The following is a 19,142-nucleotide window of genomic DNA, read 5'->3' as shown; positions in this document are numbered from 1 at the left end:
TGAAAAAATAAATGTATTGTTGAATTGTTGTGGTATGTAAAATGTATAGAATTTGTTATAGATCGAGGTAGTAAAAGAAATTCAATTATTTTAATATGATTAAATTACTTACCTCACATCTTACTTTTTATAAGGAGGAATAAAACAATAATTTGTGCATCTAATATTTATTTGACAAATTAATTATTTACATTGTAGAAATGTGATGTCTACAGAAATGATACTTTTAAGGCCTCTATTGGCTTGGACATTTATATATGTAAAAAATTCGATAAAAATTGAAAAAATAAATTATATACAGTAACAGGATAATTAAAAATGTCGTTGGCTATCAAGATGGCCAAAGAAAGATTTCAGACTTCATAAACACATACAAAAACAGTCTAAAACCCATCTCGACATATTCAATTAAATAAAATCCAATAAGAAATAATTAAAAATAATTGTACCAAAAACAACACCCACAATTGCAAGTTATAACAGTCAGTCGAGTCAAAAAATATATTTGCAATTAGTAAAATTAAGTCTACAAAATGAAATTGCATCTGTTTAAAACGACTAGTACGGACTTATTGCAGCAAATAGTGTGTTCAAATTTTTGAAACGTTCCTTTTAATTAATTTTTGAAATCCTGAACATGCCATACCAGTGGATGCACAAAAACGGAAAACTAATCTACAGGAAGACGATAAAGTATGCATAGACCAAAGGACTTCACTGTGTATATATTACAACACATTCACAGAGTGGTCCCCAGTTTTTCCATATTTGAACACACAAATGTCTATGCATTTGGAATTTAGTGGGTGTCTTAAAACAATTAATACTAACAAAATATACAACAATGGGTAAAACATTTAAACCTTCTTAAAAATCCTATTCAGAAAAACTTGAAAGACAAAAATGCCCAATAAGCGTGTATAAATATATGTACAACATTTTTCGAATGGCACCTTCTGATTCCATTACTTTTAATTTCTGCAAAATGTCGTTTGAAAATGGCAATGTAAAAAATTATCATTGTTAAATAAAATAATATCAAGGTGATCTGTAAATTCACAAAAGTTCATGTGAAATACTAATTAATAAGTGACCAATATTAGTTACACTTTATAAAACAACTATTTACAATAAAAGAAAACCGTAATTGTAAAAATAAAAAATTAAAATATAATTTCTGAATATTTTTAGGTGGTCAAAATGTGTAACTCCTATTGATGGAAAAGAACTTTTTAGATTCGTTTTGACGAATTTCTTAAAATATAAACTATAAAAATATTAGTCATATAATTCTATAATTTTCAGTGACCAAATAAATAGGCACTTTGGTCGAACGTTACTAGTTGACTTGCATAAAAAAACTAACTCTTAAAACAATATGTATAAATATTTTTAAATTAGATTTAGGTACTCAAATTTTTTGAAACACCTATGAGGTTTCAAAATATTGTATTAAAAGTAATTATGTACAATAAAATAAATGAATATTATTAAACCTTAAAACGTTTCAAATGCCAATCATTGCTTATGTAATATATAAATAAGGATGTGTAAAAATTATTAATTTTGTAATGAATATTTCAAAATATCTGAGTATCCATACACATATGTTTAGATATTATGGGATGATACAAATTAGTAGAACAAAGGAATTCTTAACAAAATCTCAGTTCTGCCTGCTAATCCTGTATCAAATGCAATACAAAATTTTATTTCAAAATACACTGTTTTTATCACATCAATGTGTGGCTTAAAATTTATGTGGATCACCACAAACTTGTCTATTATTATCAAACACCTATTTGTAAAAATAAATGTATTGTTGGATAGTAAATTTAAATGGATATCTATCAAATTGATAATGAGCATGTATCTTTCAAAAAATGATTTAACATAAAATTTGTCAGTACAATAAACATACCAAAAAATATTCTTCAATTTATTTCTATAAAAAAGAACTAAATTTAAAATGTAAAATATAAAATCAAATATAATTTATGGGGACGATCACGAACTTGTCTATTATAATCAAAATTCAATTAAAAAGAAAAAAATATATGTACTATAAATAGCGTTTGAATGTTAATTGTATCGGATGTTTATCAAATTGATAATGAGCATGTATCTTTCAAAAAACTAATCAGGCAAATGATGACAGAAAAAATAGTCTACAAATAGACATAAATATATAATAATGTAAATTAATTGAAGCATACTTTAATTCCGATATATATTTGTATTGATGAGGCCCGTTGAAAATAATGAATGTATTATACTCATTGGCAAAGTGATAATTTATAAATTAAAATCACAAACAAATCTCACCTGAATAACAGGTGATTCAAAAAGCATTAGAACAGTAAAAATTGTTAATAATAACTCTGTACTTTCCAAGATATACCATACAATAATGAAAAACACGCTATTAAAACATAACGCGTTCCTTAATTTAAATAAAAAGTTAAAAAAAAAGACTGGGGTGTCAGTAAAAATAAAAATTTAATTTTAAAGTAAAATATATATTGAGCACCATAACAATTCAAGTATGTATAAATACAATAATAAATTAATAATTAGGTTAAAGTAGAATGAATGTCTATTATATCATACTCAGTCAAATTATATGAAACTGTATATCAATTTAAAGCAAATTACTTAACAGAAATAATATTTCTAACAAATTTATAATTTTAACAATATTTAACAAATTCTTAGAAATCCTTAAAAAATACTTGTATGGTCCAATAAAAACATACACAAATACGCCCCAATATTATATATAAAAAAAGTTTTAATAAAAATTAAAAAGTGTGGATATGTTAGAAAATGCGTATTGTATGGTTATCTTGGTATAAAAAATAATGACATATTAAGTAAATATTTGTACATGAGCTTATAGATCCGACATTTTTCTGTTGGACAAAATGACATAAAACAACTAAAAATATAAGTATATAAATGTGTATATAGAAATTTTCGCCACTCTCGTTTAAATAAATAAAGAAAAAAATTAAATTATAAATATAAAATATACTGACAATATAAATAAATATAAATCAGTACGCAATAAAATGTGTATAAGTGTGGTTTTTGTCATTTTATCCGACCCGATCTGTAATAATTAATTTCCCACATCTTGAACACTTATCAGTCCGTGATAATGTGTTTTGTAAACAACCCGGCTGTTCGAAACTTAGTATCCTAGAAAAAATCATAACCGAAGAGATCCGCTAAGCCTTCTGTCGGGTCCAAACTGAAGTTGTATTCTGATTGAATTAGGGGTTCCAAAGGTACGAAAGGTTCGGTGCACAACAACGGGTCGACAATGCCTGCAACAAAAATGTCAATGTTAATTACACATCACAAAAATTATGTGATATATTTAGGTACCAGAAAAACTAATTTACTGTGTCCTGAAACCTGTACAAACGAAGTATTTAACCAAGTCTCCTGCCACAAGATGGTTGGAAATGGGCCAGTCATTAAGCTGTATAAAATCAACCACTAGAAGAAGCTTCACGAAGTGGATTTCATCAAAAATGTGCCACACAAATTAAGTGAGTACGCCATAATCAGATGTTTGACAAGTGTCAGTTATCCCCTTGTACTCAAGGCAAATGAGCCTCTTATTGATCGTATTGTTACATGCGTTGAACAAGGGGTTGATAACAACAATTCTCACCGGTCTGAACCACCTACAAGTGGCCAAACGGTCAATGCAAGTGTCCTAATCTCAAATTGACCATGAAAGATGTATCTCATGTAGCATTAGAGACTCATCTACCGTACAAGCCTGATATTTCTCCAATAACTGTTAATTATTCCTTAGCAAAAAACTGTTATTTTAAAGTTAATTTTTCCGGTACCTATCACACATAATATATTTACAAAATATTAGTAATATATGAAGTTTCCAAGTAAAAGCAGTTAAAAAGCAGTTACCAACCACACAATGAGCTGAATCCCATGGTGCTACGACGAAAAGCAGCTCACACAGAATTCAGCACAACGTACAGTCTTCAGACCCCCAAAGCAACAAATCAGCTGTACAAAGAATCCTCGCACTCATTCAATAAGACACCAGAGCCAGGAAAAAGGCAGACTCAATAAAGTGTTTAGAGGCTTTCAGTGAGCGCAGAGCTAGAACTCTGCCTGTGATGTGGTTGAATGCAGCACAAGTCACAGTCACAGTCCCAGAATGCAATCACTGGTCATTTTTTTTTTTGTTGGTTAGTAAGCGGACCTGTACAAAGAACAATTAGTTTTCAGAAACGGTTAGTCAGTAAGCGGAGATGAAACATGTAGCCACAAAATAGTTTCGACGAACAACTTGTTTGTCATGTTTAAATCGCTGAAAAGCTATACTGAAATTAGTAATATTTATGTGATCAAACAAGTAACTTAGAAGCATGTACAGTTTGTAAGTTGTTAGATTTAATAAAGTATATACGAAAGCTGTGTGATGACAAGTGGTTAATGAAAAAAGGCAAAAAATTTAAAATATTGAACATTTTGTGAAATATTTCATGAAGGAATTTATTTCAAAATTTGTTCAGAAAATATATAAAACACTTTTTTTTTCATTCATCTTATAAATGACATGTATTACTTTAAACTCACTTATTAATCCGATTTAGTTGGCCAAAGAAATATAACATTCAAATACATTTTACGTTTTATGACCCATTTATTTAACCATACCCTTTAATAATAAGAATTTATTCTCAGTAAAAATTTGTACAATAACTCACTTTCAATGGGAAGAAAGAAACATTCTACTCTAGATAAGAGAGAAATAATGATTAATAAGAAAAATCAACAACTATATAAGTCATAAATTATTTAACAAATACATATAGAACATTTAATTTGTTTAAGATTAAATTTAAATAGAAATTATTTTGATTTAAGTACAAAAGGTACAATTGTAGATAAAATAATTAATTTTAAATTAAATATAAAATTGTATTTAATCAGTTTTATTTCCTAATGAAATAGGAATGTCAGGCAGACAGAGATAGAAATCGTCCATTGATAGACCGAATCTAAATGTAAAATTACTCAATAACGTGACCGTACAAGCAAGTTGCTCAATTTCATAAATAAAATGAAAAAATGGAATAATAAAATAAAGTTAAATTGAAGAGACTATAACTTATATCTCAATTAATGGGTACTCAACATTTTCACAACTCATATATGATATGAAAATCTCTCCGCAAAGTGGGTGCTGTGATTGCCAACAATTTTCAATAAACACACACGTGTATCAACTTCAAAACAATGATTCCGCATCCACTGTATTCGCCTGATTTTAGCAACCTACGATTATTTCCTATTACCAAATGGGAAAAATGGCTCTTAAGTGGAGATCATTGCTGAAACGATTATTTATTATAAAGGGTTTGAACAGTCATATATTTTAGATGGAATGCAAAAGATAATGAAAGATTTGGATTAAGTATAATGTCGAAAAAATTAAATTTTACATTAAAAAGATACTTATTATCATACAGCCCTGTATTTTGGAAATGAATTAAAAAAACTAATTTGTATCTTTCCAGTGATATTTTTAACTTATTTCAACTTGTTTGGTTCACAATTATCATGACATGTTATGTATATATGAGTAACATTTTAACATAATAATGGACAAGAAGACAAATTTAGTAAAACATTCATGCAAATCAGTACTTTTATCGAAATACGACGAAACATGTAATATATTTTCAATAACATGCATCACACAGTAAAAACATTGTACTTTTATAATTTTGATAAGATCACATTCATGGTGGTCATTATTATACCAACTTTTTAAAATGTTAAGTATTTTAGCCAAAACTTATTATTTATTGTGAACTGTTAAAATATTATTAATTTACTATTGTTGTTTTATATAGTATTATAAAAAATAGTATATTCTTATTCTATAGTATATAAAATAGTATATTCACACTTTCATCTGAATTGAAGTACACAAATTTATAGTGAGATTTATAGTGATTAATTAAATATGTATTATTTAATTCAACATTAACACTGTTTAATATCCTTTTTGTTTCATAATTTTGGCTCATCTCTGTGACTTTTTTCTAATATACGAGAAATCTAGATACCCTCAAGCTTCTTGAATTGCTGTGATGAATTCATTTAAACTTGTAAAATTGTCATGTCGAATTTGGTTAAAAACGTGATCCCCCCATGTCTTCTATAGGGTTAATGATGGAGATTGGGACGGATAAGACGGATTTGTTTTTTATCGTTTTTCATGTTGAAACACATTTTTTAAGAGTATCATTTTTCCAATATATGGAAGCAAATTGTTACATATTCTTGTACATAAAATAGTCTAAGGGGGAGTGAGTCTATGCCAGAAGAATTGAAGCATTCCCATACCATAAGTGCATCATCACCATGTTTTTCAGTGAGTATACAAACTTTTTGTGTAGTTTTGTCCCCGTAGAATGTTTAACATGGGTAAAATCATTTTTTTTTTATAAATTAAATTTTGACACGTCATCTTAAGAAAGCTAAATTTTGACTTTCACATTTTTGGCAGAAACCAGGGCTTTTCTATAGGCCTGCGGATAAACGAACCCCCAATCTTTATATTCTCAGTCCTTGAACTAACTTTATCAAGTCCCATTTCCTCCGGGTTGACGTTAATTTCAGTGAACGATATGATTGGATGGTTTTTTACATTAAATTTACCAATTGAATAGTAAAACCCCATAACATAAAAATCAAAAATAGGTATTTTTCATATATTTTAATAAATTGCTATGATTATGACCACCACTATATGTATTTGCTTCTTAAAAGCAGAGTTGTTCCTTTAAAAAAACGTATTCCTGAAATAAAATATTAATAGAACAGCTGAAAAGCAATTAGATTTCAATTAATGAGCGTCTGAAACAAATAACTCACATTGATCACCAAAATCACCAACACATAAATAGTTAATATTAACAATTGGTGGTAAAATGATTGACACCGACCTGAGTTTTGGTCCATGTGCATCGGATACCGGCCGACCATCGGCCCCAGGTCTTCGTTGAGCAACAGGGGCATCTCCTCCATTTTGGACACGTTGCCGCCACCGTCGGCGCCGACACTGCCCGCCGTCGCGTTCCCGTAGTGGTCGAGATTGAGTTCCGACAACCGCAGCGGATTCAACATGTTGGCTTCCGCCGTGGCGTTGTCCTCCTGCATGCCGCCGCCGTCCGTCCGTCCGACCATGTAATCGGACTGCCGGTTTTGTACTTCCAGGTTCGGAGTGGCTATCGTCGAACTGTGTCCCGAGTCGAACGAGTTCTCCTCTTTGAACGATATACTTCGGCATATCTGGAAATGTTTAAATAACTTAATTAATCGCTTATTATGCCAACGTTGGGCTCGCACATAAACAACAAGGTGACGAAATTTATCAGTTATTAAGAACTTTTATTGTAATTGTTGATATTTAATTGTATTATTTATAATTGTGTATTGTACTAAATAACTATATAATATTTAACAATGTTTAAAAAGAAAACAAAAGAAACGATATAAATAAAATTTGAGGTCAACTTCTTAATCTTTTATTTGCTTCCTTCAGTTTTATTATTTTAATTTTAAAAGTAGCCTACAAAGAATCAAACACTAGACAGAATCAAGTTCCAAATAACCACAAATTTACACAAAATTGTACTGAAAAACAATGATAATTGATAAGTTATCGTTATTAATAATAAATTTTTAGATGTCAACAACAAACAGAAAAGAGTAAAAAAATTATTAATTTATTAAATAATTATTAATTGAAAAATACAAAAATAAATAAAATCTAAAAACTTAAAATTGTTAAATTGTAATTTCTATTTCTTTAATACATTAATTTATTTGAAAGCGTTAAAGTTTGGGGAATTTTGTATACTACGAAGAAAATCTGTTAAAAATAAATACAACAAATACTAAATTATGTTAAAAAATGCAATGAGGAAAAATTAAAATTATTAAAATAACGAAAATTGTAATAATTGACTATAATACTAAATTTGATTTCAATTGAACAGAACAATTAAACTCAATTGTAACAAAATAATCTAATCTTATTTCATTATATCAATTTTGTATTGTAATTTTTATTTTTCATTTATATATTTGTAAAGTATATTTTTAGAATTTAATCGTCTAATATACTAATTAAATTACTAGTTTATTGTATAAAAAATGAAGTTTTAAAACTTCAAAATAAATTTTGATGCATTAAAAATTTTGGTAATATTTATTTCCCTTCATCCCCATTAGTTTATTTGAAAACAAAAATAAATTAATAAATTCTGAGCAGAAAATTTCTTAAAAATTGTGAAAATAGTACTAAAGCATAAATTAAAAAATACAAATATATTTATTATATAATATAATAATTAAATAATTTTCATCTTTTTTTATTAATTTATTTAATGTTGAAATCCTGAATATAATGGACAAAATATTAATCGCAATTAAACAAACATGTTATTTTAGTTTTTATTTATTTATTTTAAATTTCTATTTTTTATATTTGAACAAGTTAGTTAATTAGTGTATAAATATTGATCGTAAAAGTCTAAAAATATTTAAATTTTAAGGCATTGACAATTAATAATAAAATACTGCCGAAAAATTATGAAAACGATTAAAAATATTAAAAATTAAAAGTCTTTAAAATAGTAGAGAAAATATTAATATTATTACAATAATACAAAAACACTTAATATTTAATTTATTTAAAATTATAATTTTAGTTTCCGTTTATATATTTTTAATCTTTATTTTTTTAAATTTTGAAACAAATTAGGTAATTAATATATACTAATCTCAAAAATCAAAAAATGTCTAAATTTACAACTAATAATATAAAACTGAAAAAAAAATCTGAAAATAGTCAAAAACATTAAAAATTAAAGAAAATCTTAAAATAGTGGAGAAAATATTAATTACAATAATAAATAAAGCATAAATCAATATTTAATTTAATTAAAATTATAATTTTAGTCTGTAATTATATATTTTTAATCTCTAATTTAAACATTTTATGACTTTTGAGATCATCATACATTAATTACCTAATTTGTTTCAAAATTTAAAAAATAAAGTGTTGACAAATGATAATATAAAACTGAAAAAAAAAACAACTGAAAATGGTCAAAAATGTTAAAAATTAAAAAAGAAAAAATTGTTAAAAATAGTAATAATGATTCTAAAGGAATTTTAACAATTTTAGTAATAAGCTTAATACAAATTTTAGTAATTTTTATTTTTTTATTGGTTCTTTACTTGAGTTGATAATGTCAAAAAAATGGACAATCCTGACTATTAAGGAGACAATTTATCGATGAATAGTTTTATATAAAAATGAAAAAAAAGGTTATTAAAAATTGTTACAAAAAATGTTGTTTATTATTGTTCAAAGAAATATAAAAATAAAAATAATGAAAAACATGAAAACGAAATTTAAATAATCATTTTAAAATTTTGTTAAAAGATAAAGGTTGAAAAATTGTTTCAATTATACTAAATACATGTTTAATTTGTTTACTTATATAAATGACTCAAGAGTCCAAATTTAGATCATTTATGTGTGTGATTTGCAAAGACAATTACTACAAAAAAATTGTGTGACAAAAATATGTGCTGAAACATGCCATTTTCTCATCACAATCGGTACTTAAGCTCACTTATTAAACAAATCGAAAATAGAATCATATAAAATGAATTTATAAATAAATTAATGTTTCAGCAGACTCTGCAAAAGTATAAATTCATTAAACAGATTATAAAATGCACTTAACAACTACTTAAACGGGCAATAAATAATCAGAAGGCAATTTCAGTAAGTTTTCTTAATTTTTGAAGGTAATTTCATATTTGTTTATCATATTATAAAGTTGGTCTCCTTTACGGTACTTCAGTCACGTAATCCAAAACGTTACAAATCAACGAATGCATCAATTATACTAATTAAAGCCTAGTAAATAAATCTCTCATTACATTCGATATTGTGTCGAAAACACAAATACACAAATCACATTCATGCATCTGCATATGTGTACATTTTAATGGATTCTTGAAAATTACATGTGCATTCTGAATTGTTATTTTATGTCGCAATAAAATTTGATACAAATCGTAAAGTATTGCCGTACAAATAACTGTAATAATAAAAAAAATGTCCGATAAAGTTCCTGGCGACGAAGACACGAGAGTTTAGGCGTCATAGAACGGGGAAAAAACAATTTCACTAAAACCATTTGCAACATAATAAAATTCAAAAACGTTGCGACGAAGGTTTTTAAAGCGCTCATCAATATTAATGTCACAATGACTAGGACGAGACCGATTAACAGTTAGATTTAAAATTAAGCGTTGAATTTTTTTAAGGTAACCCAACCGACGTGCATAGAAATGATATACATGAATGAAAAAATACACCATTAAATTATCTAGCCTGACGGATTTGGCCAAATCCACAAATATCAATGCCAAATTACGATTTAATACTTTCACTTATGTATTTTGTTAGGTGAATAATTTACGCTACGCCGTCTACAACAGCATTTTGTCATTCTTCGCAAGACCGTAACTAATCAGCGGACTGTGTTGCTGGATAACGTCAGAGATGTACCATTTAGAGAATAAACTACACGGGCAGGTTTTCATTAAAACATTATTGTTTACACGCCGTGTCTAAAATTATTCAGTTTCACGATGGAACGGGCACAATTTAAAACGAGATTGAAACGAGAATTATTCCTTAATAACTTTAACTTCGGCTTTAATCGGGCACTAAAAAATTAATTAAGAATTAACTATTCAAATTAGATTAATGGAAAAAAATGTCTATTTAACCAGGACATAACCAATTAATGTTGTAAATTGTTTATCGCCGTTGAACCTTATTGTTTTTTTCGTGTCGTTTGTTTTGCTCACAATTTTTCCACGCCCTATGAAACCACAAAACCGATTGTGATATCAATTAACACTGATGGGGAATATCGTTTTAAAATCTCACATACTTAAGCACACGTTGCGCCATGAAATGGAAAAGGAAGATTAAATTATAATATATAGGGTGATTCACCTAACTTATCCGTTAAGGAGAAATTTTTAGTTTAGTTTCTGAGTTATTAATTTTTTTCCACAAAATTTTGACAAACGAACTAAAGTTTCTGTAAAGCCATCAATATTGATTCTGAATAAATCACTTTTGGAATACACATTAATCAGCCACCATTTTTGACATACACAAATCCATTATTGGTATCTCCAAATTTTATACAGGGTGTTGGTGATTTACATTACATTTTGTGCATCTTAAATCATCAATAACTTTCGTTATTTTCAATGGATCACTTTGTATATTTTTGTATTTTTAAATTCTACATGTAATTGCAAATAAATTTGCTATATCATGTCCTATATCCAAAACCAATATTTATTGAGTTATTTTTTTTTAAATTTTGAGGTTGATATTCTATTTAAAATATCTATAAAGCCACCAATTTTGATGCAAGAAAGTCCACTTTTGACATACACGTTAACTGAAGACCATTCTATAAAACGCCATTATGAGTACCTCCAAATTTTATACAGGATGTTGATGATTTACATTACATTTTGTGCATCTTAAATCATCAATAACTTCATTATTTTCAATGGAACACACCGTATATTTTTGTATTTTTAAATTCTACATGTAATTGTAAATAAAATGGCTATACCATGTTCTATACCCAAACCCAATTTTTGAGTTAATTTTTAAAAACAAGTTTTGAGATTGTTGGTCTATCTAAAATATCTGTAAAGCCTTCAATTTTGATGCTGGAAAGACCACTTTTGACATACACGTTAACCGAGTACCATTCTATAAAAAGCCATTATTAGTATTTCCAAATTTTATACAGGGTGTTCGTGATTTATAATTGATTTTGTGTATTTTAAACCATCACATTGTTGTCTAGATTTTACCATATCTGTTAATATTCATTATAGAAATTGTTTATACCAATCGTATGTTTAATTTAATTATGCTCAAACATACATGATGTTCCACGAAATACAATAAAGATCCTTAGTTAACACGTATGCCAAAAATCAACTTTCCTGCATCAAAATTAGTGACTTTACAAACATTTTAGATAGACCATCAAAGTGTCAAAATTTTTTGAAAAGAATTAATAACTCAAAAATTATTGGGTTTAGATATAGGACATGGTAAAGCCATTTCATTTGCAATAAATTTATAATTGCCTTTGTAATCGTGTTTAAATTTAGCATAAAATGCATACATTAATACAGTGTGGATTCCAGGGGATTCCCCCCTTTTTCTCGCCCTTCTTTCCAGACTACTGAATATTTTTTAAATTTATTAATCCCTTCATAATTTCATTTGCACAATTTAGAAAAGTACGTTGATTAATTTTGATTATTACAGTTGTTTCTGAGATATTTTCGTTTAAATGTTTGAAGTAAGATAAAGTGATTTTCATACAATACAAAATCAAGAATGTATGATTACTTTTGATAATTAAAGAATGAAAAAATAAACATTTACTTTTCTTTATATTAATTTAATAAACATAAATTTCATTCACTTTTCAAGAAGCCCTCCATTTGCACGAACGCCTAATTTTATTACTTTTTGAAGTACTATTGGGTCGTAAAATTTAAAACTTCATTGAATAAAATCTGAAAGGATTTTTTTTACTCAATAAGTTTGAATCAGATAAATTTGATAAATTAAAGGGGCACTACAAATGATTAAAATGATTAGAATGATTGTTTTAAAGAGTAGATCTGGGAGTAGAAAATATTTATTAAAATTTTCCAAGATCACCAGTTACGACTCGCAGAATCTATGGAAAATTAACACCTGTCTGAAATGATGTATATTTACATAATAATCTCTTTCTTAATTGATATGTTCCTATAAATATGTCATAAATTAAACTCGAAAGATTTATTCAAAAATTGTATCTAATTACTTCAACTCACTAATATTTATAAAAAAAATCAAGGAACTTTTAGGCCTTTTTAATTTTATTAAGCTTCACGTAAATGATGCAAGAATTAAACAAACTGAATAACTAAACATCCCATATAATAGATTTTCATTATCAGTATTTATTTATGTATATAAATAAATGTTATCACACTGACTTGAGTTATAAACAGTTTGTAAAAAAATGTTCCTCTCCAAATAACAAATACACACGTGTGTACAAAAGCCGAAAGGGCATAAACACGCTTGTAAATCTGTTACAATATACAAACCGTTCACAAGCACGGTTATTTATTTGAATTGTTTTCTTCAACTAAGATTATGAGTTTCCTCAAGAAATTGACTCGAATATTCTTAATATTTAAATGGAATTCATGACAAATGAAAAGTTATTCAAGTCTCAACAAGACTACACAAGACCTTGCACAAATTTCTTGGTAGCAACAGATAATTTAAATGTAACTATTAGCTGTGTAGTTGTAGTTTCAGAATTTGTGCCTACATTTGCAAAAAAACAAATTATCAGATGTTCCTAAAGCAATAATTAAATGATTAAATATAATCTAAAAATTAGGAATTAAAATGTATGTGCATTAATTTTAAGTTGTTGAAAATTGTTACTGTATTTTATTAAAATAAAACAGAAATTTATTTACCTAGTTAATGTGTCGATTTTTTTAAGTTTCACCAAATTTGAACAGGAATATAAATGAAATATAATTTATAAAAATGGAAATTTCAAATGGCTTTTCAATTTTTTCTTTAAATTCTTAAAATGGAGAAAAATATATTTTCAAGTACTTTTTTAAAAAGTGTGTGTGTGGAATTTAATTTTCAGCATCATTCTTAAAGACTGTAATGAACTGAGTAATTTAATAATAAAATAAACAAGCTACTTTTAACAAAAATATATAAGCTAATTGAACAATAAGCTAAATCTATCTAATTACAACAACTACAGTTTTCAAATATTCATTAAAAACTCTTCTTTAATTGACTTAAACAATTTTATATATTGTGTACTTATTTCATTAATTTATTTAGCTTTTTTACTGTTGAAGTTCTTTAACAAAATTGGTTCAAAAACCACACAATTACAGAAAATTGTTTGCACCAATTATTTTATATTATCAGTACTGAACAAGATAAGCTTAATAAAATATAAGTGAAAGTAAAAAAAACAACCATTAATGTACCAGCCAACAAAAAAATGAACTACAACTACACCAAATTTGAACTACAAATTAAACCACTTACCTCTGAAGAGATAGGCCTGTGCTGAGGTGGTGGACTATCAAGTTGAGGTACAGGTGGAGTTTTCAGGTCAAACACGCCAGGACTTAAGTGTATGTCCCTCAACAGAGGATCAATAGGAGGTACTGGCTTCGGTTTGATGGGTGGCACGTTTTCAGGACACAAGAACACTTCGATCTCCCCTTCCATACTCTTCATCTGGATCCGGTACTTGGAGTCCTCGTCCAGTCCCCTGGGCACCAAGAGCTGAGCGTTCGGCGGCGCCTTGATGGCCATCACAGTTTTCTGTCTGAACCTGTTGATCGATCTCAGATCCTGATAGGTCACGTACCCATACTTGTTGTGATTCAGTTTCCTGAGCTCGTTCTCCACCCGATTGATTTTCTCGTCCAGCTCGTTCTCCTGGTCCTCCAGCCACTGCATCTGCTTGGTCAGTTCCAAGTAGTTGCCGGTCTCGACGCCCCCTTTCCATTGGATGTTGTTTTTACTTTTTTTTTCTAATATGCCAATGCCCTCCAGCACGTTGGTTATGTCGTAGATGCGCCTCTTTTGCACCTTCAGTTCCTGCGAGGCTTTGTTTAGGTCCACCACACCATTGGGTGCCACTTTGAGTAGGTCGGAGAACCTCTTGGTTAACAGGCTAAGGGACGTGTCGTATCTGGTGGGTTTTTTGGCGGGGGGTGGCTTTTTCTGTCTTTTGGGGGGCGGCGCTTTGAATTCTTGTTTAATAGGCACTATAATATTGTGTACTTCCATGTTAAGTTTCCTCTTGACTGGGGGGGCTGCTGCTGGTATGCACGATGAGATGACTTGGTTAAGAGGTGTAGCCCCATATCCATGGTCAAGCAAGTGTGGGCTGGGTGTTAATTCTTGCTTGACTATCGTCATGTCAGGGGTAGAGACCGTTTGAAGGTGATGGCCATCGCTGCGGCGCATTCCACGAGGCATTTTTAGTTGCGTTTTAATTATGTGGGTTATCAATTCATTAGTTCCGAATTAAAATAATGAAGCGTAAATCGATAATGTTTCCCCTGGAGCGATGGACCGGAATCTGCGGAAAAAACGGACTGTTTAGTGTAAAACCGTTGATGTGCTTTGGGGAGGGTCACTAATAAACGTAAAGGACGACAAACCGAGGGAATTTCCGTGGGCACACATCGCGATATCCAATCGAAACGTACGTAATAACATTTTAGAATATGTAACACACCCGATAAGAACAATAAAAACGCGTAACGTAAAAGGTTTATGTGAAGTAATCGAACAAAATAAAACATCGCACTGGATCTGAACAACCGCCATTCACGGAACGTTCCCTTGAAAATAACGAAACAATCGAACATCATAGCCTACCTTGTTCTCAAATACGGACTTTACAGATGCACCACACTCGTACGATTCGTGTGTTTGGTTATTTTTCGGCTTGCACTTTCGTAAAATTCATGATCCGGACAACTAAACAAAATGGTTTCCTAACTACTTTGTTAAAAGCAGGAGGGCTGACGGGAAACACGGGCTCGCACAACATCGAGGCTAACAGTGACGACGTTTATTTTACGTTAATCATAATCTGCAAACTATCGACTTCGACGTGGTGCCGTTTTTTTCACGATGCGGACTACCGATTGGCAACAAAAAAATATTAAAATAGAACACGGTTATGCTTAGCGTGTACACTTCGGTGTTGGTTACGAAAACATCTGCTATCTGCACCGGGCATTGGCGCGAAGACGTGCGCACGCGCAGAACGCCGGTCCACAGATGATCTCACGAAATATTCCTCGTTTACCTGGACGTCCAGCTGCCCGGAGGACCTTTAATAAATTAAATCGGTGCATAAAGGAATCGGATAATTTATGTGGACCGCGGCGGAAGAGCGTTTCATCGAAAATCGGCCCATTCAAATTTGCTAACCTCATTGACAGCACTGATATCGAATGTAAACAAATATGGAAGCTGGCGGGGGAATTAAAGTGCGGCCTCGTTGATTCCATTGGCGTACGCCGTGGGGGTTGTTTACACCCCTAAATCCGATTATATAATTTTAAGTAATCCGTTCAACTCGTGTAGTTCCTCCAAAATTGTGGCGAAAATGTCTTTTATTCTTCTCAGGTTTAATAAAAATAATTTTTTGTAATTTAATGGACTAAAAAAACCCATATTAATCAATAAAAATTTTAAATGAAAAAAAATTTTAAAAATTCAAAATAATATAGAAATTTCATTTCTAATGAATTGGCGAATTTATTTAATTTTTTACATAAATTTGTTACTATTACGATATTACAATAATTATAATAATAATAATAATAATAAAATTTAATTTTTAAATAAAAAATTACATAACATATTAATGACATTTCAAATAATTATCCAATAAAATTATATTTGAAACTAAGAAATTAAAAATAACAAACCATTGATTTATTTTGTAGAGATATGTTGATTTAAATATTAATTGAACAAAAAAAATTGATTAAAGTTGCTATTCTAAATAATACATAAAAATATGGTTGAACTACAATTTTTTTCCTTAATAAATCATATTCATACTAATGGTTCTTTTTTATTTATTTTTTTAATTTAAATTAATCAAAAATAATTTAAATTATTTTTTAAACTATAAAATATTAATAATTTAAATTGTTATATCATAAAATTATATAATTATATGTAATAATAATAAAATAAATTATCAGCCAATAAATTATTAAAAGTAGATTTAAATATTAATTGAATTGAAATTACTATTTTTAATAATACATTTATTAACAATATTTTAAACTATAATTTTTTCTGCTTAATAAATAATATTCATATTAAATGTTTATATTAAAAAATATTATAAAAAATAATCAAATATATTTTAAACAATTTTTTAATCAATATAAAATAATGCAACGGCAGATAATTTAATTTTTTGTATCAGAGTTGTATTAATTGTATATTTTTTTTAAATTACCTTTAAAATCGTATGTGATAAATATTTAAAAATGAATTGTCACAAATTCAAGAAAAGAAAACTAATCAAACTATATTAGTAAAAATATATATTATTAATTAAAAGTTCGTTGAGATTGGTTGATTTAAATGTTAAAAATTCGATTGACATGATTATTTTTAATAATACATTTTTAAATAATACTTTAAACTATATATTACTCCTTATAACATTATTAAAAATATAATTAAAATGTTATATATATATATATATATATATAAAATATTTTATTATTTTTGTTAAAACACAGTATAAAATAATTTTAATTAGAAGAATGTATAACTTAAAATATAAAATTAAAATAAAGAATTACTAAACAATTTTATTACTAAAGGTTCATTGAGATTTGTTGATTTAAACGTTAATTAAATGAAAAAATCGATTATAATTATTATTTTAAAAATATATTTGTTAATAATATGCTTTAAACTATCATTTTTTTCTCCATATAGCAATATAAAATAATAAAATTAAATTATATGTTGTTTTATTATTTTATATTTGTTAAAACATAGTTTAAAATAATTTTAATTAAAATAATATAGAACTTAAAATATAAAATTAAAATAAAGAATTACTAAACAATTTATTATGAAAGGTTCGTTGAGTTTTGTTGATTTAAACGTTAATTAAACATAAAAAAATCGTTTAAAATTATTATTTTAATAATATATTTGTTAATAATATGCTTTAAACTATAATTTTTTTCTCCATATAACATTATTAAAAAAGTAATTTTAATTTAATTATATTTTAATTAATATAAAATAATAAACCAAGATATAATTTAATGTTTGTATCACTGCAACTTCAAGAAACTAATAAAATTGTTTCGCCAAATTATTATTCAATAATATAAATATGTAAAATGGTGTCATTTAAAAATTATATTTGTATGCTATGGTAAGTCATTATTTCATTAAATCAATATTTAAATACATATTTTATAATATTTTGAAATTAATGATGGTCTATATTTATTATCATTATGATAATTCATAAACTAATAATATTTAAAACTGAATCTAACAAACAGATTATTATAAATTATACCTATGAATATACACATGGTGTCAAAACAAGTGTCACATATATAAATATTTAAGGGGCTGTAGAATACCTAGTATGAGAATGATCATTTTTACACAGATTCATTATTATTACTTAAAAATAATAATTTAAATTTTTTATTTTTATTTTATTACTGCAAAATATACTGGTGGTATATTTTGTAAAAACGTAAAGTTAAATTGTAAATTATTATAAGATATACCTATGAATATACACAGGGTGTTAAAACTGTGTCACGTGTATAAGTCTTTAAGGGGATGTAGGGAGCCTAAAATATGGATGTATCGATCATATTCGATCATTTTTATACAGTTTCATCAATCATTATTTAAATCAATTATTTTTAATGATTTCCCCTTTTATTAACTGATGAGTAAAAATATATTGGTGATATAATTTGTAAAAATACAAATTGAAAGAAAATTATAATAGCATGAGGGTTTGAAGCTCTATGGCTGTTGACAGTTAGGAAAACTTAGAACTAGTTTTCTTTAGGTGATGACCGGATTTCAATCCGGTTTTTTATATTTTGGGTATAAGACAGTTAAGGGTGGCATTGAAAAGAATTAAATACATAACAGAGTCTAATGATTATGTAATTTAGAGTTTAAATTTAAAATGTTATTCTCTAATAATACGAAAATATTGAAATTTATTTAATATTATTTTACTTCGTTCGATTTTCCTCGACAACCCCACGTAATACCGGCAATCATGCCAATGTGCCTCTTTTGAGTCAGTTTAGGTGCTATTATCAGACACAAGTCTTGCATTAACCAACTTTACAAT

The 19,142-nt window shown here is 27.6% G+C and overlaps 1 protein-coding gene across 1 annotated transcript; it reads right to left on the bottom strand.

Moving 5' to 3' along the window:
* Nucleotides 1-151: 151 nt before the first annotated feature.
* On the bottom strand, nucleotides 152-16,335 carry LOC109602516 (transcription factor E2F5-like). Its single transcript, XM_020018904.2, has 4 exons — nucleotides 15,635-16,335; nucleotides 14,285-15,332; nucleotides 7,002-7,347; nucleotides 152-3,329 (listed from the first exon to the last, which is right to left on the bottom strand). The coding sequence occupies exons 2-4, from the start codon at nucleotides 15,227-15,229 to the stop codon at nucleotides 3,202-3,204; spliced, it is 1,419 nt and encodes a 472-aa protein (XP_019874463.2). The 5' UTR covers nucleotides 15,230-15,332; nucleotides 15,635-16,335; the 3' UTR covers nucleotides 152-3,201.
* Nucleotides 16,336-19,142: the final 2,807 nt, after the last annotated feature.

Source organism: Aethina tumida, chromosome 4 (assembly GCF_024364675.1).
Source record: "Aethina tumida isolate Nest 87 chromosome 4, icAetTumi1.1, whole genome shotgun sequence".
NCBI classification, from domain to species: Eukaryota; Metazoa; Arthropoda; class Insecta; order Coleoptera; family Nitidulidae; genus Aethina; species Aethina tumida.
This window is presented reverse-complemented; position numbering and strand designations above follow the sequence as displayed.